At 37.6% G+C, this 24,048-nt stretch overlaps 2 protein-coding genes across 3 annotated transcripts in view; both read right to left on the reverse strand.

The window, feature by feature from the left end:
• Window positions 1–16,638, reverse strand: part of LOC113675853 (uncharacterized) — a 44,139-nt gene extending 27,501 nt beyond the window's left edge. The window contains exons 1-18 of one of the 2 annotated variants that reach the window (XM_089182887.1): window positions 16,373–16,638; window positions 14,719–14,738; window positions 14,075–14,119; window positions 13,254–13,316; window positions 12,159–12,263; window positions 11,709–11,753; window positions 11,332–11,385; window positions 10,997–11,050; window positions 10,322–10,375; window positions 9,490–9,597; window positions 8,832–8,876; window positions 7,991–8,044; window positions 7,603–7,647; window positions 3,146–3,244; window positions 2,634–2,687; window positions 2,258–2,302; window positions 1,384–1,437; window positions 475–519 (exon numbers count right to left, since the gene is read on the reverse strand). In XM_089182887.1, coding sequence (XP_089039013.1) covers window positions 475–519; window positions 1,384–1,437; window positions 2,258–2,302; window positions 2,634–2,687; window positions 3,146–3,244; window positions 7,603–7,647; window positions 7,991–8,044; window positions 8,832–8,876; window positions 9,490–9,597; window positions 10,322–10,375; window positions 10,997–11,050; window positions 11,332–11,385; window positions 11,709–11,753; window positions 12,159–12,263; window positions 13,254–13,316; window positions 14,075–14,119; window positions 14,719–14,738; window positions 16,373–16,448 — 1,065 coding nt within the window. In that variant the 5' untranslated portion in view covers window positions 16,449–16,638. Of the gene's footprint in view, window positions 1–474; window positions 520–1,383; window positions 1,438–2,257; window positions 2,303–2,633; window positions 2,688–3,145; window positions 3,245–7,602; window positions 7,648–7,990; window positions 8,045–8,831; window positions 8,877–9,489; window positions 9,598–10,321; window positions 10,376–10,996; window positions 11,051–11,331; window positions 11,386–11,708; window positions 11,754–12,158; window positions 12,264–13,253; window positions 13,317–14,074; window positions 14,120–14,718; window positions 14,746–16,372 lie in introns of both variants that reach the window. The other variant, XM_089182886.1, reaches the window with a different exon arrangement.
• A 1,454-nt stretch (window positions 16,639–18,092) lies between these two features.
• On the reverse strand, window positions 18,093–21,091 carry LOC149040779 (protein transport protein Sec61 subunit gamma). The gene is made up of 4 exons (XM_089183430.1): window positions 21,043–21,091; window positions 20,838–20,947; window positions 18,923–19,045; window positions 18,093–18,335 (listed from the first exon to the last, which is right to left on the reverse strand). Exons 2-3 carry the CDS (start codon window positions 20,929–20,931, stop codon window positions 18,936–18,938), a joined length of 204 nt encoding a protein of 67 aa, XP_089039556.1. The 5' UTR covers window positions 20,932–20,947; window positions 21,043–21,091; the 3' UTR covers window positions 18,093–18,335; window positions 18,923–18,935.
• Window positions 21,092–24,048: the final 2,957 nt, after the last annotated feature.

Raw genomic sequence — 24,048 nt, forward strand, 5'->3', positions numbered from 1 at the left:
GTTAAATAAAACAATAAAATGGCTAATATGTTTATTCACAGAGTTGCACTCCAAGTTGTGTTTTGGCTAAAATGGGGGTTTGGAACTTCAAGGTACAAATGATTGTTCTGACTACCGGTTTGAAAATTTCTTTTACCTGCCATGCTTAAAATAAGGCAGAGCACTGAATACATCAGTGCACCTCACCACAGACTGCTATTTTCAGCCATGAATTTAACCAAGGTCACGACCAGCAGAAATGCTCTAACCAGGAAGAGCCTATATTTACAAATGTGGCTTTTAGATGTTTCATTTATTTCTTGAAATAATTAAGAATTGTTTTGATTTAATTCTAGTTGATACTTCAAATTCAGCAAGAAATAAAGTTTTCTTATATTGACATGGAGACCTTCTGATTTCCACAAACTGCTAGTTACTTCATGACCAATAGGTCTGTATCAATAAGTTAAAAAGGCTTTTGAAAGCATGACCCACCTGTGACCCGGGCGCACCTTGGGTTCCATCTAGACCAGGACTACCCTAGATAAATTATGACAACAAGAAATCAGCAATAAATCCAAATGAATAAAAGTCAGTTATTACTATGCTATACAACCAATGAGTCTTCTCGTTATTGACTATCTGTTACCTAATTTGTTAAACAAAAGAGAGCTTGCTTTTATTAATGAGGGATTCTTTCAACAGACTTATTTCTCTTCCTAATATCCTCAAACTAACTACCCTAGCAAAATAAACTAGTGATCTTTGAGATTAGCTGACCATGTAACCTTGACCCTTCAGACACTTAGAGAGACCAGCATCAAATACCTCCTTGCTGACATTAAGGTCATGAGAATAAACGAAATGATCACCAATTAAAGAATGAGGCTCTTAATCTTTAAACGAATTATCCCACTTGGCACCTTAAGAAATACCTGAAGAACAGCATAGAGAATATGCATACCGATTTTAGAAATTTTCCGATTTTAACCTTTTTAGGGTGTTAAAGGTTACTAGGCCCTAGGATTGCTTGAGGTCTCCTCCTTATCACATACTTCATGCCTTAAAACTATTTTTTGTGAAATGCATGGTGATGAATAAACAGGAACTTAAATTAACATTTGTCTTGACAAGTATAAGGCTTAAAACACCTGGAAATTAGGCTGTTAGCTATTTCTTGTGAATGTGTAAAAATTAGTTAATATGTGTTGCTGTAAAATTCAACCAAAAAAAAAAACTAGTCTTTTTACCATAATTATTTTTAACATATTGCAGTATTTTATTTCTAGGCTTTTAGAGATAAATGAATATTTTAAAGATAGGTATAAGTAAACAAAAATTCCAGAATGTGATCTGCACAAGTTGTAAGGAGAAAAATGATAGCAAAAAAAACTCATACTGTACCGTTTTTCCTGGGGCTCCAGGTAAGCCTTGTGGTCCAGTTGGTCCACTGTCACCCTGAGATAAGTTAAAACAAATTATGGAATGCATCCAATCACATATTGGAAAAGGTCTTGATGGGATAGTACACCAAAAACGTTGAGAATGCCATCAAACATTTCACAATTGCTACACATCGTAAATGATGAACATAATATGACCAAGAAGATTACAGACTTAACATGGCAGGAAATTCTAAAACTGTGTGTAATATCTCAAGGAAATAGTAGCTGTATAGAGCAAGAAGAACACTCCACCACATAAACTTCACAAAATTATGTGCAAGACTGGAGAAGGTGCATAAAATTTTTCTAATGATTGATTTTAAATTATTTATTTGCAAAATTAAGACACACTGGCCCAGTTCAGCTTTAAAACTAATTTAAATAGGGTCCTGTATCAACAATAACAAGGCCAGATCACGACACTGGGGGCTACGTTTCCAACTCTTAGCAAAAAGTCTGTGTTTTTCAATGTCCCCTGCTAACCATTACAAAGAAGATGCAATCATCCTTATCTGAGAAGACAAGTCAAAGAGTGTCTAACAATTTGCAGAAGTCATAGCAAAGGCACAAAATTTCCCTCAGTTATTTTAACACCCTGAGTGCTAGCTACGTCTGGGGCTTGAGCCCCACACCAACTGCACCACAGTTTAGCGCTTTACAACACAGGCTAAAAAAATGTGGTTAAAAGAAATATAGAAAAAGAGAAACCTCAAATTCAAAAGAAAAAAATGAAAAAGATAGGATGAAACCCATTGGATCAACTTGACAAGGAAACTGACACAAGTGAAAGTGAAGAAATTTGCGCGATAGCAAAAACAAAAAATGCAAATCACCTGTTCTCCTTTCTGTCCTTCAGCACCATCTGCACCATCCTGACCCTAAAAAGAATGGATTAGTTAGTCGACAAAAGCTTTTTAAGCAACAAAAACACAGAAAACTGTTTTAGATGTGTGACAATTAAAGACCAAGCCCTTGTGCCTGAGAAATAGGTCTGAAGTGAATTCTATACAAACTTTAATAACAATTTGTTTTTAATTATGCCCCTACATTTGGTCTGTGTAAAGCAATTCTGCCATCTTTTTTTTTTTTTTTTAAATATACATGTAAGTGACAGTATGGTGAGGTTGTGGCTATATCACAGTGTTTTGAGTCTGACTTGCTGTGGCTAAAATAAGATTAAAACACGTTTCATAAAAAGGAATCACTTACAGGTTCTCCTGGATCACCAGCAGGGCCCTGTGGCCCTGGTTGACCGGGTAAACCCTAGAAAAAGAAATTTAACAAATAATGGATTTGCCAACATTTATATGTACTATCAGCAGATATACAGTATCTTGTATCAAAATTGCCTGTAACTGCAATATGAGTAAGCCTGCCAATCTGTGGAGCCAATTAACACATGAGATTTTCATCCTCAGAGTACCAGTCCAGAGTTCATGTACAAAACCTGATCATATCCAAAGATGTGAAAAAATACCAAAGACAAACATACTTGTCTACATACTCTTTGAGATAAGTCACGAAGAGCCAAACTGTAAATGTGTCTGCAGTGCTTTGCCTTCAAGATCATGTGCAAGGGCTCCTTTCACTTCTATTCAATTTGCTTTTACTTTGCACTAAAAACCTTTTTTATTAAGAAAGTTTTTTACTAGCCAAAGTTTTTTCTACTTTGGGTGTTTCAAACAAACATATGTTAAAATTAGCATGAGGACCGTACTGACCTGTTTGCCACGCTCTCCTTCTAAACCTGGGTCTCCTGTTGAACCTTTCTGACCAGCAGCTCCTGGTGCACCTGCCGTGCCTGCCACACCTTGGGGTCCCTAGATGAACAATGATCCACAAATTTTAGATTCCTTCAGAATGGATAATTATAATAATTGTTTCAATGTAATATTTTCAGACTTATATGTCACAAATCATATACAATTGTATTGTCTTTTAAAACCTTAAATGTAGATTTCTTTGAAACTTTGAATGCGTTGGACATTGATAAACCAACAGGGCTTAACTAATAAAGCACATGGCTAATTTCCATATGTGACTAAGATAACACTCAAGCAAACTTTGAACATGGTCTGTGTAGTGTTTCTGACAGCTGCCAATCATAATGTTCGGAATGCACACGCGGTCCCTATGAAGAGAAGCTATTCTGTAGTCGGGTTTCGTCTCACAGGTTGATTAAATATCGTTGTGTTTCTACCGAACGTCTCAGTGGTTAGTTAACCGTAAACACCACATCTGGCGACGAGGATTATTCATAGAACACACACACAACAAAACCAAAAGGATTTAACGGGATTTCCGAAGTGATTTCCACAGAAAAATCCAAAGCGATCTCCGAAGCATTTTCCCGCGTAAACATCATGGCCATTTCTCTACCAAACTTCCCACCGTTTGAAGTTCACCTCGATGGAAATGCAGGCCCAAGATGGAAGAAATGGTTAGGAAGATTCGAGAGACTAACTATTGGAATGGGAATCTCTGATGATACGCAGAAGAGAGCCCTTTTGCTGCATTACGGCGGTCCAGAAGTCGACGAGATCTTCGACACGCTTCAAGATGTCGGTGGAGACAAAGATTACAAAAAGGCCGTCGAGAAACTAACTGCTCACTTCTCTCCGCAAGTCAACGTAACGTACGAAGTGTACAATTTCCGGCAAGCCAAGCAAAAAGACGGAGAAAACCTTGACTGCTTTCACACACGCTTGAGAAGCCTAGCGAAGACCTGCGATTTCACAAATCCAGACAAAGAAATCAAAGAACAGATTATCTTGAACTGTAAATCGAATTCCCTACGGCGCAAAGCTCTGCGAGAAGACCTCGACTTAGCCGGCCTCATGAAAGCTGGTAGAGCCTTAGAATTAAGCGAAATACAAGCAAAGGAGTTAGAAAATCACGAACAAACCGTAAACGCGGTAAAGTTCAAGAAGAGAGGAATCTCGACACATCTCAAAGGGAAACAGCGCCATCAACAACCTCGCCAGGAGTCACGCACTCGCTACGAGTCACGCAATCGCAGCACCTCCCGAAAAGAGAATATTAAATGTAGGAACTGTGGCGGACCATACCCTCACAAAGACTCCTGCCCCGCGAGGAACAAGAAGTGCAACTCCTGTGGCAAACTAAACCATTTTGCCCGTGTTTGTAGAACAAATCCACCTGAGTCAGCAAAACACGTCACACATGAAGACACGGCTGAAAATGACGAATATGTATACACTATAGGCGGTGACAAGCAACCAACTTGCCACGTCAGGATCGATGGAAAGCAAATCGAAATGATGGTCGACTCCGGTGCATCGGTCGATCTCATAGACGAACGCACCTTCAGGGAGTTATACCAACGGAAGGTACCAGAAGCCTCCAAACGCAGAATTTTCTCCTACGGATCATCCACACCCCTACCTGTTCTGGGAACCATCGAAGCCGAAATATTCGCCAACGCCAGCAGCACATGGACAACCTTGCACGTCATCAAAGGTGCTTCAGGAAACCTCCTGGGTTTTAACACTGCTACGAAACTTGGTGTGCTCAAGATCATCAATCAAGTCAAACCTGACGAGACCAGTCCCCAGTCCCCCATTAACGGAGATTTGGAAAGCCTGTTCGGTGGAATCGGCAAAGTGCGAGGGAAAGTCATCAAGCTTCACATAGACACTAACGTTGCACCCAAACAACAACCACACCGTCGGATACCCTTCCATGTCAGAAAGGATGTCGAAATGGAGTTAAAGCGATTAGAAGAGCTAGACATCATCGAGACTGTAACGGGCCCAACACCCTGGGTGAGCCCTATTGTCATAGTCCCCAAGAGCTCTGGTGAAGTGAGAATATGTGTGGACATGCGAGAGGCCAACAAGGCTGTTAAACGAGAAAAACACCTGATGCCGACCATAGACGATCTGGTTGCTGACCTCAACGGAGCGACAGTCTTCAGCAAGTTAGACCTTTCGTCTGGATACCACCAACTGGAGCTGGCCCCAGAGAGCCGCTACATCACCACATTCAGCACACACGTCGGACTCCGAAGATACAAGCGCCTCATGTTTGGAATTAACGCAGCATCCGAGATCTTTCAGAACGCAATCGAAGAAATACTCACAGGCCTCCCTGGATGCAAGAATATGTCCGACGACATTATCGTTTATGGAAAAACTCAGAAGAAACACGATGAGAACCTCCGTGGTGTACTGGAACAGCTGAAACAACATGGCGTACGCCTGAACAAGGAGAAATGTTCCTTTTCAAGGAGTGAGATTAAGTTCTACGGACAGATTTTCAGCAAGAATGGAGTCAAGGCAGACCCAGCCAAGATCAAAGCGATCACTGACATGAACAAGCCAGAAAGCATCGGCGAGGTGAAGTCTCTGCTGGGAATGGCTCAATATGTGTCTCGTTACATTCCAAACTACGCTACGATAACTGCTCCTCTACGACTGTTAACCAAGAAGGACAAGTCATGGCAGTGGGCCGACGAACAGCAACGAGCATTCGACAAGCTGAAAGACAGCCTGATCAAGAATCACGTGATGTCGTACTTCAATCCAAGACTCAAGAGTGAAGTGATAGTCGACGCGAGCCCTGTCGGACTTGGAGGATTGTTGGTGCAGGATGGTAAAGTTATCAGTTACGCTAGCCGAGCACTCAGTGACGTCGAGGGCAGATACTCTCAAACGGAGAGGGAGATGCTAGGAGTAGTCTGGGCAGTCGAACATTTTCATCTTTATTTGTATGGATCAGAGTTCACCATTGCCACAGACCACAAACCACTCCTAGGTATCTTTAACAGTCACAAGCCAACGTCAGCGCGCATCGACAGATGGAAGCTGAGGCTCATGCCTTACAACTGCCAACTCACCTATCGACCTGGCAAGGACGCGGAGAATCCAGCCGATTTTATGAGCCGCCATCCAAGTAACATAGAAAGCAAGGAGCGCAGCATTGCAGAAGACTACGTGAACTATGTATGCAACCAGGCAGTGCCAAAAGCAATGACGCTGCAAGAAATCAAGTTAGAGTCGGAGAAGGACGTTTCGCTCCAAGCACTTATCAAGGCCATCGAGACTGACAATTGGACACATCCCGAAGTACAGGAGTACAGAAATGTGAAGGACGAACTGTCGGCCTACCAAGGAATTGTACTGAGAGGAAACAGGATTGTAGTCCCAAAAGTACTGAGAGGCAGAGCTGTAGACCTAGCACACGTTGGACACCAAGGAATGGTAAAAACAAAACGCCTCATCAGAGAGAAAGTGTGGTTTCCTGGTGTAGACAAGATGGTTAAGGAAAAAGTCGACAGCTGTTTACCATGCCAAGCAACAACTACTAGTAAGGCAGAACGACTCGAACCTCTAAAGATGACACCGTGTTCAAAGTTGTCCCGAACCACATAAGGCATGCTGAAAAGATAACACAAGGGCAGGCAGACGAAGATTTAACAGCAGAGCCTTGGTCACCAGAAGTTTCAGAACAAGACAAGTCATCAAGTCCTCCAAGCCCAATTACACCCTTGCGGCGATCTCAGAGGCAAACAAGGCTCCCTGCAAAACTGAAAGACTTTGTCCTACTTGTGCAATAGAACCAGACACTCGAAGCTTGCAGTTGAACTTTGTGACAAGCTAAACACGTTCCAGTTTATTGTTCTTAATCATTAGAGTTCAGTTGCTTAAGTCGACTTTTTTCTAGACATACATGTATTCAAGTTTACAATCAAGAAGGGGAGAGATGTAGTGTTTCTGACAGCTGCCAATCATAATGTACGGAATGCACACGCGGTCCCTATGAAGAGAAGCTATTCTGTAGTCGGGTTTCGTCTCACAGGTTGATTAAATATCGTTGTGTTTCTACCGAACGTCTCAGTGGTTATTTAACCGTAAACACCACAGTCTGCCACAGGCATTCCATGCAATTGGTCATTGAGGACACTTAGCCTTCTCGGAGTGATAAGCATCTCATTTCTCCTAACAGTATCACCACTGAATCAACCATTAAGGTCATGGGAATAAAGGAAATGATCATGAGCTTGAGAAGCTCTTGATTGCGACACAAATTCTCCTTACAAGTACCATAGGAAATGGGGTGGAAAACAGTACGGAGAACTTACATTCAGATGTTAGGGTGTAAAGGGTTAAAACGAAGTTGGGGCTATACAACACAAACTTGCTAACAAAGTACTCACCTGTGCACCAGGAGGTCCTGCAGATCCAGTATTTCCTGTTAATCCCTACAAAATTGATAAATATCATGCCATAGATAAAATAATAGAAAGCTGTTCTTTCTGTTTATTTCAGGGGTTCAACTGCAAGTCATTCAAAAATGACACATTTCAATTACTTGGATTTGACTTCAGTTTTTTCAAAACAAATGATGATGTTGGTCCATTTAGTCAATCTTGCTGACATTTTTTCTGTTAAGAGTTTTGCATGTATTTTGTTTTGAAAAAAGGCTCACAAACATGCATAATCAATAGATACATCTGATAACTAAGTGAATCTACATTTACAACTGTACAGTACTCAGCAGAGGCTGGCCAAATCAAAATATAATTGATAAGCCTGTGGACTTACTGGTGGTCCTGCAGGGCCATCAGGTCCAGGTAGTCCTTGAGCACCTGGATCTCCCTGCAAAAGAAACGCAATCAAATCATTCTTAACCCTTTAACTACCAGTAGTGATTAAAATATACCTCCTCCCTATAATATCCATACATTATCCAACAAAGAGGTGATGCAAATACACAAAATGTATCTGGCAAATGTTGTTATCTTGATCTAATGCCGCATTCTGGTAACCAATTAACAAGGAAACATGTGGTAGCTAGAGGGGGAATTTACAATCAGATCTTAGAAGTAAAACAGGTAACCAGTAAAAGATTTAAAACAGCAAAAAGGACAAAGAGAAAAAGGTACAGATGACTAAAACTCCTGGATATTTCAAATCTAGAAACATTTTAATTTCTAAATTTGTTCAAACCCAAAACACTGAATCTGTCAAGTTTTTGACTGTGCATTTGGGTCCCAATTACATGGCAATCGATTGTCATTGTATATGTGGCTTGAATCACAAATTGGAAAACTTGCAAAAAGTGTTTGACATCACTTCTTCACCTGACTCAGATCTCAGAACCAAACAGTTGGATAATCTGATAATCTGATGATGGCAAACAATTCAAATTAAGTTGGCTATATGAGCCACAATCCTCAGAAAATGAGTTTTCACACTGATGAAGAGCTTTATTTTTGGAAAACTTTATAAACAAAATTCCCATATAAGGGCCTCGCCAGATGAAGCAGGTTTGGCTAAGATATGTCTCATAGCCAAATAATCAATCCACAAAAGACTAATTAAGAGCTAATTATCAGACTGTTTTGCAACTTACAACTTGCAGTTTACATATCACTGTACTTACATCACTTCCATTCCTTCCTGCTACACCAGGAAAACCTGGTGAACCCTTAAAATTGAAAATAATTATCATGATAAAAATTCCAAAATTAGACAGCTGGGGTGCTATTTGGCTATTTTAGGAGCACACCTTGAGATTTTAAAAAATCAGTATATGCTACCTAGAGGTATCAAACCAGTGACCCTCTGCTTCCAAACCAACTCCGACACATGAACTTTATAGAGACTGACGCTGATCCTGGTCTTACTTGAAGTGGTCTTACTTACTTACTTATTTTAATTATGCACCACTTAACACAGAGCTTTATTGGCAACAAGCCAGTAAACTCAAAAAGGAACCAATGACCCCTTCAAATCCCACTTTCATTCCACCAACTGGCTACAGTGTATTAATAAGAGTCAGAATTAATGGACATCATAGAAAATCAAAAAACATTCAAATACACATCTCTGAACTCTGCAAATAAGCCAACTGTTATCACATCATTCCCCATAAGTTGAGATAATACCCAAAATAATTTAAGTTTTATCCACTAAGAGATTTGGCAAACTGCATGGGAGACAAGTAAATCTGTTCTGCATTCACTATACACAAGCAACCTTAACTAACAGACAAAGTACTAGGAGAAGACACGTGACTATACCATTGTGCATGAACACACCTTTTGGCCAGGATTACCCCTGGTACCCTTTGGGCCTTTCCTTCCAGCAAATCCTCGATCACCTTTTGGCCCAGGTTGACCTTTGGGTCCTCCTACTCCTCTTTCACCCTAAACAACAACAACCATACACACAAAAGAAACAGTATCAAAATACAATAATCATATAATTTACAATTTAATTGTGGTATCCACAGGAAATAATAATATTTGTTTCTTTTGTTCATCCCCAGATTTCATTTCATACTTAACACCTCATACGACCTTGGCTAGGACTATTGCCTTGACTATCCACACTAAATGGTTCATTCTTTTAAATTCATTTTTCTGCAAAATCGATTGATATAAAATTCTGCCTACATTTTTTTCTAAAAAGAGAGTCAATAGATTAATCATTTTATAAAATCTTGGTATAATTATGTACAGCATACCATGACACACCCATAACAACAAACAATGTTGTATTGTGATTCCATGAACTTTTACCCAACATTGAATAAGAGAGGGAGCCTTTTTAGTGATTTAGAGTGTGTTAGAAATAGGATTGTCATTCTACAAATAAATAGACCTCTTCAAACATGATGTATCAACTAATTTTGATACTTATTGAAGGTGCTATAAAAAGCAACACATAAACTTTTGACCTTGTCAGCTGATGAAGACAAGTGGCATAGCAGTGGAAACATTGTGAGCAATTAATAATCAACCTGGCTCTTAAATCATGAGACAAATGATAAAACATTCATTTATCATTAGTTAATATCTAATTAATTTTGTTCCAGTAGTATATAAAATGGAATCAAACCATCACTGAAATTTACAATGTGTTACTAACCGGGGCTCCTGGTGTACCAGGCGGACCTGTTAATCCTGGTGGGCCTGTTGTTCCCTAAAGAAAGTACAGATATAAAAAAAATGCAACCTACATTGTCAAACTGCATCACACATTAGAGGTCTCTTACTGGAAGTTTAAATAAAGTGTGTAATTAAAGAGGTATGGTGGGCCAACAGAATGCATGCTAAACTTTGAGTTGAAAGGTTTGAAATCCAACCCCAGCTGGGTCTTTATTTTGAGTTGATGGGCAAGACATTTTACTCGTACACTGTGCCTCTTTCAGGTGAAACAGGACAAAAACACTGGGTGTTAAAGTGAGATGGACCTACCCAAGGGAAGTAGTAATACATTTACTCCTGGTCACTTCTGATGCTTTGGAACCCACCATAAGCTGTAGCAATAGAGCCTTTTAGCCCCAGTGCCAAGTTTACCATGTAGAAACTCAGCACTAATAGGAAAGTTGACAAGTGGATAAAAAGGGATTCCCAACAAAGTGCTAATCTTTTTTACTGTTTAACATGAAACCATACAGTTAATGAAAAATGGAAATGTATTCCGCTATTGGTAAATGCATGTGCAGAACTTGAGTTGAGTTGCACCTTTTAATCTCTGTATACTGATAAAGATAAGACATCAACAGAAAAATAAAATTAATAGCCAAGAGTTAGTACTTACATTCTGTCCATCACGACCTGATAGACCAATTATACCAGGAGGTCCTGGGTTTCCCTGAAATACAAAATTCCTTGTTAAGATCCCACAACAAAGTTTTGATAAACTTTCCTGGAATAGATTCAAAACTGCAGAATGGCTTTAAAACATCATTACTATGCATATTGGTGAAGGTTAGCTAAGTTTAATTACTTGTTAATGGTTCAATAAATGTTGCTTAACCTTTAGACATATCATTATTGTTTGCATCTCTCTAAACTCTATTTTCATGTAAGTATTGATAAATGAACAACAGCTTGAAAAGGCAGATTAAATTTTTCTTTCCACAAATAACTTACCTCTAATCCTCGAATTCCCGGAGGGCCAGGTGAACCAATTTCTCCAGGGAGACCCTAGGATTAAAAACGAAACCTGCATTAATAACAAGGCCAATGATGAGGTTGTGATAAAGGAACAGACAAAAAGCAGCAACTTTTAGTTACATGGATTAAGTTGCTCCCTGCCTTAAAAATGTCTGCAAGAAGCAATAAATAACATTATCAACGTATATTTGGTTTTCCCCCTTGATGATGGTTTAAAAAACAAAAAAAACAAAAAATCTAAACTAAAATATAACTACATTTAAGTCAAATAAAACTCTAATGCAAGCTAACCTGATTCATGTCAAGCATTTTAACAAAAAAATATAAAATATAATTTATAAGTAAATACATACTGGTGGGCCGTCTCTTCCAGGAGGTCCTTTCTCTCCCATTCTTCCCTATAGGACACAAGCGAACATCATCATATGATCAGTTACTCATTGAAAAAAAGGATCCCTTAAGCCTAGTTAGTAGTCAGAGTATCCAATCATAAGATCACAACTGGTTGAGGCTTTAATGTCATGAGGGTATCAGGTTTTTTTTATGACTTCAGCAATTTTTAAGCCAGACAGGTGTCACTTGTGAACCTAAAATGGCACTCAATTCATCCAAAGTTTCCTTTTGGCTCAGTGAGCTGAGCGAGTGATAATAAAAAGTTCTAAATTGACTAAGATTTGAATACGCTTGAGAAGTTTGTTTTCTCTTGTCCCCTGTTATTACTTATGACCAATGTTTGACATCTTCTTGTACTGCAAACAGTCATGGCTAACTTAATTCATGTGATGTTTCGTTACTTAGCTTACCGGTACTCCAGGGATACCAATTACAGTGATCACAGGGTTACCAGGAGGTCCAGGGGGTCCAGGAGGTCCTCGAGACCCTGGAGGACCAGCAGGCCCAGGAGGCCCCTATCAAAGAACGCAAGAGTGGTCAGAGTTCCTGTGGCATCAATCAGAGCTTTGATCAATTACTATCTTTGAATTCAGAATTGAAACTTTTGTGTTCAGGGCTTTAAATAGCCTGAGTAAGATGCTCTTGAAGCATTAACTCCAGTTTTTGAGGATTTGTTATTCAATAAATAAGCGATTTTTAATGGGAGGTGTAATAACTTAGTTATTACTTAGTTAGTTAGCTAGCAGTTTTGTAGGGGAGGGTCTGAACTAGCTACAATTACTCACAATAAGTATGAAAAACAAACAAAAATATAAAGAAAGATTTTATTCATCTTGTCACCAGCACAGGACAAAAACAAAAACAAAAATGTTTGTTAGACAAGTGCAGTTCACACCGACATTTACAATCCTGTGTCAAATTATAGTGCTGTTATAAAAGGAATAGCATAAAAAATTTTTTAAGCTTTTGCCTTTTTTCATCTTGATGCCTCTCAACATTTCAAATGAGTTTTATAGCAGAAAGACCAAGGCAAAGCTGCATGAAAATGTGATATGCTGACACAAATTGATCTCACATAAGTCACTTAAGTTGCACAAGACAAACATTAATTTTTGTTGGCATATGTGGGTAAACAAAACCCAAAAAAAAAACACTTAAAGAAAGCCAGTGTATCAGCAAAAAATTTCTAGCTTACCATCCCTCTTATTCAATTTATAAAGTAGCCTTTTATTGCCGGATCCTTATCCAATGAGAAATTTGTTACACATAAGGAGGAATTTTCCTTACTGAATACCCAATTGCAGCAAAATAGCCTTTTGTTGCCATATCCTTAACATAACAATAATATAGACAACAGAATTGATAAAATACCCAAAACTTGAGAAACTTTGTCGGTAGCTTCATGAAAAAAAATGCCAGTGATTGTAAAGCTAACAAATACAAGACAATGGTAGATCTAAACCAATTACAAACCAACCAGGTACAGATATTTCTTTGTTACCTACCTCAGTACCATCATCTCCAGCTTCTCCAGTATCACCCCTTGGTCCGGGGGGACCTTGATCACCCTAGAATCAAAGTTTAATCTTGTTTTTTCTTTACTTACAGCTAAAAAGCAACTTTCAATAAACCCTATAACTTCCAGAAGTGATTTACATGTAACTTCTCCCTTGAATATCCATACATAATCTTGCTCACAGGTCATGAGAATTAATACTCAAACTTGTCAGGTATAAGTTGTTATCTTGATCTAACACCATATCCTCATGACTAATTTACAAGGAAACATTGAGCAACCCAAGGGGAGAATTAACAATCAGATCTTGGGAGTAGAAGGGTTAACTTAATTTGTAATTTAAAAGTAATATTTGCCTTCTCTCTGCTCACTTTCTGAGAAACTTCTGGGCAAGTGCACAAAGTATACTTCTTCATTCATAATAGTTTCAGTTGTAACTGAGACAAGTTTTTGTATTGTAGTTCATTCAAGTGAATAAGTATAAGATAAATAACAAAATAGATACTTTGGATGATTAAAAATTAATATACAGCCATTCAGCTTTGCAAATTGAGTCCTTCACCAAACTGCCTCTTGGCAACACATGTAAAGTGTTACAGGTTTTTTTTCAAGCATGACATGAAATTTGCATTGTTAATTTTGCATTTTAACCACGAGGATAGGGATGCAAAGTTGGCAAGATCGCATGCTTAAGGTTAAGCTTTCAGGGTGAAGTATTTCTGATGTTACTGATTTCAAAATTTGTAACACTATAGTTTACATTCTCAGTGACGAAGCACTGATTAACTTCATAATCAAATTGATACTTACCCCTCTTCCTTTGCTTCCTTTTTCACCTGGTTGACCTTTTAATGACTGTTAACAAAAAGGATAAAAACAACTGTTTTGTTATTCGCAAGGAAAAATAGGTTCATCTTCGTTGTATCTGTTACGCTTCTGAGAGTGCAGAACAAAGAAAACAGTTAAGTCAATACAATAACCCTATGAAAATAACTGCCACCAAACAGAGAAAAACTTCATAGCTCCCAAAATTATGATCAACGTGCCAATGATGATTTCACGTTATCAAAGTTTAAAACAGATAACGTATAAATTGTTAGGATTGAAAAAGAAATGACAACTTTAGAATTTCTTAACCCTACCGTACTTAACTCTTAGACCCGTTCATATCCGCTGTAAACAAAATTATCCACATGCATGTGCAGTTTGTGTGTAATATCAGTTGTATGCAACCACATGCGACATGTTTGTTTTGGTGACCGGGTAATTTGGGAACAAGTGTTTGGAGTACGTGACATTTGTTATCACGCACGATATCTGCTGTCACGCATTTGGACAATCAATGCAAAGACAACTCGTCCATGCTCAGAAACTTAACATTCAGGAAATAATTCTGTCCACATCAAAGTTTAATGCAGATCGTAAGTGTACACGATAATTAATTCACTTCTTACCTCGTCTATTTCAGTTGGAACTAAAACGAAGAAAAGAAATTGAAAGTAAGCAATAAATGAACGGGTACGACCATTTACAACTAAGTCTTTAAAAAAACCATGAAGGAGCACAACATTTTTAATAACAGAACAACTGTTACGGCGTTTTGTAATCTACTACGTGCAAATAAACTCAAGGTTTGTAGTCAGCCACACGGCCGCCATGTTACTATTTGTAAGCCTCGCCATGATGTGGGGTCAACTATGACGTACCTTTAGGACCCTTATCAATTGACAAATAACTACAGATAAAATAGGAAGTCTTTTTCATAATTTAAGATTCGGAATAACAATTCCTTCTCACTCAGACAACATGAACTCATTCTCAAAGCAATGACCTTGAAATATTCTGCTTCACTCATCAAATCATTAAGACAATAACATGTTGAGTTTTAAATAAAACAGCAACTGTTTCATTGAGGTATTGGGGTCACAAAAATGGTAAATCTTTCTCCAATTAACTAATCTATCAAATGCTTTGAACTGGGTTTTCTCGACCCCGTTGTATGTATATATGCACATAAGCTCGTTATATGTATATAAACATAAGATGAGTAGAAATTCTAGCCCTCCATCCAGAAATAATTCCATTTTAGTAGGAATTTTGACTCGATTATTTTGAACTTTGTAGGCTATATCTATTCCCTATTGTAAACGAGAACTTTTATTCCAGCACACTCGTCTATTTTTAACTTATTCGTGAAGAACGCGCCGCGTGCGATTTACGGAGCAAGCCGCGGAGGTTTAATATATGGTTTAAGCATCTATTTATCAGAGATTTCAAGTAATTAGGGTAACGTCAACTGAAAATGGGAGTTTGTAAAAGAAGGGCTCTATGGTTAGAGGCTTTCCACTGTTTTTTTTTTTTTTTGTTCCACGCGAGAACAATATATTACAAAATAAAGCCATTTGAGATATGTTGAATGGCCGATTGTCCTCAGTCGCTGGTATGTAAAATCGTAACACTATACCACAAAAATTGCGCTTTTCGGGTTCACCATACCGATCTAAGAAAACGAATGCTTTAACTTCACAAATATTAAGAAAATAAGATCAAATTCACTGCCAGGGCGAAGAATTACATACAACAGATAACGTCCTCCCGATGAAAAAAGGTAGAGGCGCCGGAGTTTTATCCTGCGCAAAATATCAAGACGCAAAGGGATATCACACAACACCTCGATTGATCCGAATGCATTCACATGAAAATTCCACTTCACAAAACGAACTGTAAAATATTTGGGTCAATGAGGAAACTGTTTTAACTTTTCCTCTACAATATGATCGATTGTACAGGCACGATTGTGGCACAAAATCTCATAACGAAGAAAAAAATCTGAAATTCACAATGCCCGCATACAACTGAATACAATAAAGCTTTCATCCTGATCATGGTCGGTCCGATGAAATGGCGAAGCAAAGATCCGAAGAAAAGACACAATGATTCGCATAGGGGAGAGATGAATGCTTTCCAAATGTCTACTGAAAAAGAAGCTAATTGAATTGCAAATTAAGCGTCGAATCGAGGGGGAAATGCCCGCTCGCAAAGCTCATTCGTTACCGAAGGAAGGAAAGTTGAGCACAAAACCCTTAGAAGTCTAAAAATGATACTTACTGTCCTGCCCCTGCGTACTGCAAATCCATAAGACAAAGAAAAGAGAAACTACAAATCTAGAGGTATAGAACCCCATCTTTTCAACCCAAGTAGCCTAACAGGGCTGAAGCATGAAGGTTCAATGAACAGCCCCTAGTCTTGTGCGTGCGAGACAGTAAGGTAATGCGGGACTACCTTTCCATCTAAGGTATCACACCCCAGCCACAGCGATCAATAAAGTTTTGTATTGTGTTGCTGTGAAATAGCATGCTTGTCGTCTGAAAGTGACAAACACCCACAGTGTCAAATGACACTACGTAACGCAACGCTCTAAGGGTTGCTTATTTCCCGGTTTTTCTCACCAAAAATAAGCACAGCAAAAGGAAAAAGCCTGTTTAGAGCAAGACTGAATGTTTCTTACCGCTCGCATGAGCTGAATACTGCAATATTTGAAACATACGAGGTGATAAATTTGATACACTATCACTAAGGATTTTGATCCTGAATGTGGTAAGACAAAAAGCTTTTATGCGAAATGTGATCAAGGGTCATGTGATTCGCCAATCGGGTTTCTCCTCGCTCTGCTGCAGAATGATGAAATGATCATTCACAACAGCCAACCACTCACAGGACCCTACAGTGGAGCTACATTCCTCGGAGAGAGATAAGGTTGTTTGCTCCTCGAGCAGCAGTTTCTTCTAATTACGAACGACGGGTGTGGGAAAACAAATACTCACAGGATACAAGCCTGGAGATTGACCCACCGCCAGAACCCTGTAGCGGTGTAAAATCCACCGAACTGAAGATAGGTTCCTTGCGAGATAAAACACATTAAATTGGCAATTGTAGTCTGAGATCTGGCGTGACATTAAAGAAGCTTCTTGGGAGTTTTATTTTAAATCTTTTTAGTAACAAAAAGAGTTGTTGTAGGTTGCGTGATGCCAGAAGGTCCCGTTGCTCTTCAAATTTATATGGGTCGCCGCAGATACATACACATCGTTGTTCACTTTCACTGGGACTGCAATTTTCTTATTTACAAGTAAAGTTTGTTCTTTTCCTTAACTGTAACTTGTTCCGTTTTTCGCTGCTATTCCAGAGGACTTCGTTGCTGCTTGGAGTAGAAGCACGGGCTCATTATTCGAGCAGTGGCTCCTTCTCTAGCCCAGATCATCAATTCATTTCTTACATCATCCATTTTGTCTAGATCTTTCGCTAATTTCGTAGTTTCCTTTTCTCTCATGCTCCTTAACCCTTTAACTCCCATGAGTGACCATGACAGAATTTCTCCTCAAGTGTCGAGAATAAAGGAAAATATCAATTTGAGGATAATTAGTTGATCCAATATTAAATTCTCTGAACTAACATTATAAGAAATGTATGGTTGATAGTAAGGAGAATTTTAAATCTGATCTGGGAGTTAATGGGTTAATAAATTTTTTTTGCTATTCCCTTTTTTCCCCCACAGTCTAGGGTATAACTCGAGACAGTACAGTAATCGTCAGACTGTTTCAGTGGTTTAGGGACTTGTCATAGTAAAATTATGTATCCTGCATTTAAGAGGATGAAGCTTGTACCCAACTCATCTGAGTACTCTAAGGTGTAGGGTATTCTTTTAAAAAGCCACACAAACTCTTAACCGTATTTTAGGTTTGCGGAACAGCTGTCTCGAATTTCTGTGATCTCCCTGGTGTTTAAACAAAGAAAAAGTTCTTTATTGCATTATTATTAGAAGACACTTCAAAACAATGCAGCAGCTTACTTTATTACTGACTCAGAATAGAATACAATTTTTCTCAAGTTGCTTAAAAATGTTACAAGTTGTTTTTTATGGGACACTTATGACTTTCAACTGTTGTAAACCAGAACTGAAAAAATTACAGATACAATTACGAATTAGACTCAGGCCTATGGAATCAATTTAGTTCAAGAAGTGCAACTCTTAGTTGTTAGTACATGTTGATATAAATCTTCTTGACTTGGATATCTGAAAAAAAAAGATTGGAAAAAATTGTGTCAAAGCTTGTAAAAAAAAAAAACCAACAAACAGGTAATGAGAATACTCAAACCTATCAGGTAGATATTGTCATCTTGATCTAACAACAAATTCTTGCTACTAATTTACAATGAGATGCATGGTAGTTAGGGGGGTGAAGTAGCAATCAGATCAGAGTTTAAGGGTTAGCCTTAAATGAGCATTGTGATTCTAAGTTTACTTGACCTAAATAGTGAACTACAGAGAAACCATTGAGTTCTGAAACACCTTTCTGAACATTTATGTGAACACTGGTTTTCCTTATTGATAATAACTTGGTTCAGGTAAACAAACATGAAAAACTAATCATTCTTGGACCAAACGACTATTCAATACTATGCAATATTTTGAGAGTGTGCCAAGTCCAAGATATTTGTAGCAGTTTTAGTTATAGATTTATATTTCACTTGATTCTAATTACTGATGCATACATCTAAACCCTGTGCACATGCTAAAACTGAAGCCATCTTTAACCTTTCACATTCCTCAAGAAGCCCAGATTAAAACTTAACAAACAGGCACATTATCAGTATACTTACCATAATTATTTCACTACTGCACAATGATGTTATTGATGGGGATGTGTATGAGTTTAACAAAGAAGCCAATGAATCCCATAATGGCAAAACCAATAGCAGTTGCCAGTGCAATTTTTTGGAATTCTGGAAAATATAACCACAAACAAAAACATTAATTAAACCCTTTACATCCTAACATAAGTGAACATATTCTCAATACTGTTCTTTATACATTGCCTAAGGTGTTGACAAGGAGAATTTCTTTAACAATTGCAAGTTTCTTCAGTTGGTGATCATTTCTTTTATTGTCATGACCTTAAAGTGTGATTCAGTGGTGATATGTAAGGAGACATTAGATGCTAGCTACTCTTAGGGGTCAAATGTTTAAATTATGTGATGAAGAAATGAACTGTTCAGAATTATCAAAATTTGAAAAGCCTTAATAAAAACATAAAAAAATAGCTAGTGAATATTTTGAAAAAATACATGCACTTTGTATAATGAGTACCCTTCATAAAGAAAGGCTTTTTCACTGTGAATTTCTGGAATTTTAAGTAAATGTATGTGGCAGAAGCAGGTTTACTGTGAAACAAATTGTACAATTTTTGCCAAGTATATTTCACTTTAAAGTTAATGCACACTGTACATTTTACCTGAATATGGAAAACATTGTGGTAATAACACTGAAAATCTTAAATTAATGATAACTGCCATGAGAAAAAGCAGTGTTGAAGCAGAGCTTTCCTTGAAAAGTTATTTGTAAAATTTGATTTACAGTGCGATTTTGCAAAATATACTGCCAATATATTTCTGTAACTGAAGTTTGCTTGTTACATCGAAAGGTATAAATCTACTTTGTAATTAAGACTGAAGACTAGCATCCATAATTTCATTTCAGCAGTTGCCTGGAGCAAGGTTACAACAACTAAAAAACAATAGTTTTACTGGTGGTACCTAAGCCAAAGGTTAAAATAGATAAAAAATGAGAAACATGGTTGAAAACAAAGGTTTCTGTTTTGTCAAGATTTTACATTACTGGCCTCCATTGCCTTTGCCAGCATCTTTGTGGACCTCCCTGACCACTTAGGTCATACAAATGAAAATTTGACACTAAATTTCACCCAGATAAGTCTCCTTTTTGTAAAAAGAAACATTATTTAATTCTTAATAAGAAACCCTGGAGTCCTAAGTTTTTAAAGTTGTCTATTAACCCTTTATAAAACATAGGAAATATAGAAATTTGCACATTCCTTGTTTGTGCTATGATATCTTCTTGACTGTTAAGCTTACAAGAATCTGATTTAGATTTAAATGTTGATATTCCTGCTTTTCGTTAAGATTTCTTGTTATTCAAATCATGTATTGGACTTTGGCGAAGAGTTTACAATTAACATCTTTTCAAACTGAAAGGTTCTTTGTAGTCAAAAGTGACGAGGCCACAAAAGACACACATTGTTTTGAAGCAGAAAGACTTTAAAAGCAAGCAAATCGAACAAGAACGATGTTTAACCGAGAACTAAGCGCTAGATGTCCAAATAATACAAAATGTGTTTTCCAAATTGAAGATTTTTGTACCAGTCCAAAAATATCTTCCAAGTCAGACGATTACATGCCAACTGAAAGTAGTTTGATGCGCTACGAACTTGATCACATCAGGGACTCAGAAGAGGAGGTATGTAATAGAGACGACTGTGCTTCAACAAAAGAAGTAGTAAACGAATTCTCAAAGCAAAAAGATAAAAAGAAACCTACGAGTTGAGAGAAAAAATTAAAACAGTATATATGCACGCTGTTTACAAAATTTAAATTTTCCTTGATATCTAGAAAGGAAGCGACCAAAAAACTTGTTACGAACACGCGTAATGAAATGGCCAAAAATTTTAACAGCATAAACAGAGTAATACCAAAAAACAATGAACAAGAATAAAAACAAAACCTTTTCTGTCTGGTTTCGTGCATCTTTTCACAAGTCTCATGGAGTCTTTGGCGAACTGTTTGCATGGTTCGAGAGCGTTGGTAATTTGATCCATTCTTCAGAGTCAGTTGCTTTCGAGTAAAGAAATGAAGGATTAGCATGGCATTACTTACGTTTTCAGTCCGCTTTGAGAAGAAAACACGGGGGAAATCAAAGCGATTCTTACCTGAAAACCTTTACACAGTGAATAAAACGATGTCGTGTCACCAGAAGAGGAAGAAGAGTATTAACGCAAGGAACTATGGGTTCTAGGTGTTTGCCCGCTGTCCGGCTAGCAGGCTCAACTTTAAAAGTTCCTCCTTTTCAGTCCGTCTTCTGCAGAGTTTCGTCAGTCGAGGATCTTTCGTATTCTCTACTAAATAAAGACTGAATTGGGTTATTTCGCTCACTTCTGAGTGTGACTGCCTAAGTTATAAGATGTTGATATATACGTATGAGTGAGTCGAGTTTCGGTATTATGGCTGAATTGGATGCGGGTGAAATAAAATATTCGCCGGTTACCTCGAAGCTACTTTGAGCATTTTTTTCAGTAATTTTTTTTTGAGATACATATAGAACAACGTGTAGCTTATGATATGATCAATTATGGCGAGTGATGATCCGTTAAATAACAATGTTTACTTCTGACAGGAATATCAAATAAACAAAAATAAATGAACAAACAATGAAAGCACCGCAAAGTGAGTCTTCCTGGCAATAAATTGTGGCATAATATAAATGTAATTGCAAATTCGAAAAATGGATATACTTTACTTTTATGTACCTGCTTACCTCAATAGAGACTCATTTTAAAGCCGTCAGTTATTCCGAAACCTGATGTAAAACTCTGATGAAAGATTTCCTGTTCCCCCCTCCAGCAAATTACCTTATCATTATAAACTGGAAAATGTTGCGGACCTCTCAACCCTTAGGAGCCAATTCAGGGGAGATGCTAAATCTTGACTGTCGGCTTGAAACTGTAATAAATATAATAATAATTGTGCGGAATGATGAGCCCTCAGGCCAAGTAAACCGACCACTTTGGTACTTGCAGGCCTTGCCGATAAAAAAATTTCCGTTTACTAACGCAAGTTGCTTATCATTTCGACATATTATGGATGGTCAAGAAGTCAAAAAAAGATAACAGGAAATATTTCTCAATGAGAACATCCTTAAAAAATTTACTTCGTGGAAATGTGCTGAAAACTAAAAATTTTCCAAGTTTTTAGTCGGATAGGTTTTCGAGCAGCTACGTGACTGAAGATTTTTTTCAATCATTATCCATTGTCAACTTGACGTAGAACCATCAACTTAAAAACAGATATTATTACGTTTAAAAAGTGGGTTTTGTTACAAAGAAGGAAACTGGCGTATAAGTTGTTGCCGAAATTTGCACGAAACAAAATTTCATCGGATATTTTGAAAGCAAAATCGACGCCAATCAAGCATTGACAGGTAGATGTGAAAAGTTCTCTTACATTCGGTGAACGATAAAAAAAAAAAGGAAATGTAAGCTATGATGAATAGTGTATGGTTATTCTAGGCGAGCTCTCAAATGTTATTTTTTTTCTGGTTGTGAAAGTCTAAATATCGCTTTTAGGCCACCCTTAATTCATTTGTCATTTATTTTTAAACCTAAAACGTTGATTGATAAAGCAAATTTAATTCGATTAAGTTAGTATTAGCAACAGTATACAAATCTGCGAAGTACACCAAAATTCTTGTCAACTTCACGATCGTGTGAAATGCATTTCGTGTACTTTATAAACTGGAGAAATGGCAATTTCATCTATGACTAAATGAAAGAAATTTCAATAAAATTCGCGGTAATAACAATACACATTAGAAATCAGTGATATGTTAACGTCAATGTATAGACAAAGAAATCTACGGGACTCCTTTACCAGAAAATTCCCTGATTCTGGTTCAAAAAAATTGATAGTAATAAGAAAAAAAGATTGATGAGTAAATTGTACATCCTTTGATACATGAGATGAATTCGGTTTCATACAAGTAAAGTTGTGAACTGGGAGAGTCTTGTAATGGTAACAGTTAAAGCAAAAATTTATTTCTTTTCATATATATAGCAATTTTTCAGTGGCCGTATAATATGAGCGATCAGAACTAACTTCGTGGAGGACAATTAACTTAATAACTAGAGTTCTCTTTGTTTAAATATATAGAGCAGATGCAAGCGCGTTGCCTTTCTTGGAGGAAAAATTATAAAAAAAAATAGCTTAACCTTTTGTAAACTTCTGCTCACGAATCATAAACTATCAGAATTTGTCCTCATTTTAAATGGATGACGATTTCAGTCCAATATTGAATAGAGAATTTTTATAAAGATACAATTTTTGATGCTAGCGATAGAACGCCATCTAAATTTTCCTTTCTGTCATTTACTTTAAAGCTCCAGTGTTTCAAACAATTCATTAGTTCATAAAACGTTTTTAACCCATTCGAAAAGGCATTGATTATTCCAAGAAACAATCTTCTTTTCACGGTCAATTCTCAATTGGGTATTGTATTCAAAGGAGTTAAATTTTAGCTTAATGGGATAGCTGTGCAGGTGTAAATATTTAATGAATCTGACCTGACCGCTGTAGTGAGTCTCTAATTATTCTCGCTGTTAGACAAATATTTAGTATCGAACTCAGGGCTTAGAACTCGCCGTGCTATAAACTAAACAACACTGTACATATAATTGCGTGAACCGTTGTAAGTTCCCCAGGTGGTGGTGTGGTCCTTTTGATCTGTGCCGTCCACTCAAACGCATTTCAGTAGCGTTGGATTTTGTCTTCTTAGCACAGATTTGAAATTAAACCCTACCACTTTTTCGAGCGTAATTAATTAATTGATGACTTCTGGGTCAGCGCATGGCGCGCTTCATCGCGGCCACTTCGTACAATTTTCTCAGTCGTACTAGCTTCAGTTCAAGGGAATTGTTTAGAAATTAAGGATCACTTAAGCCCATTAGAAATCTTCTGTAAGGTGTGAAGGGCGGTACATTTGCGACCAGCCGTGCACGTATATCCCGCAAGTTTCCGATAAAGTTAGACATTTGTTTCATTGTAAAATCCCCAGCAAGCTCTTAAGTAGAATATACGGCCTAAAAGGTTCGTTTCTTCCAAGTGATACTGCCTACGTTTCCCGCATAAATTGATGCGACAGAATCAGCCCATGCGGTGTGTGT

This window comes from Pocillopora damicornis, chromosome 9, assembly GCF_964200805.1.
Source record: "Pocillopora damicornis chromosome 9, jaPocDami1.2, whole genome shotgun sequence".
NCBI classification, from domain to species: domain Eukaryota; kingdom Metazoa; phylum Cnidaria; class Anthozoa; order Scleractinia; family Pocilloporidae; genus Pocillopora; species Pocillopora damicornis.

Coding starts and splice junctions, on each gene's coding strand:
- LOC149040779 (XM_089183430.1), bottom strand. CDS start 20,931: ATGGATCAAATTACCAACGCTCTCGAACCATGCAAACAGTTCGCCAAA. Junction 19,046..20,837: donor CACGAAACCAGACAGAAAAG/GTTTTGTTTTTA, acceptor TATATTTTCCAG/AATTCCAAAAAATTGCACTG.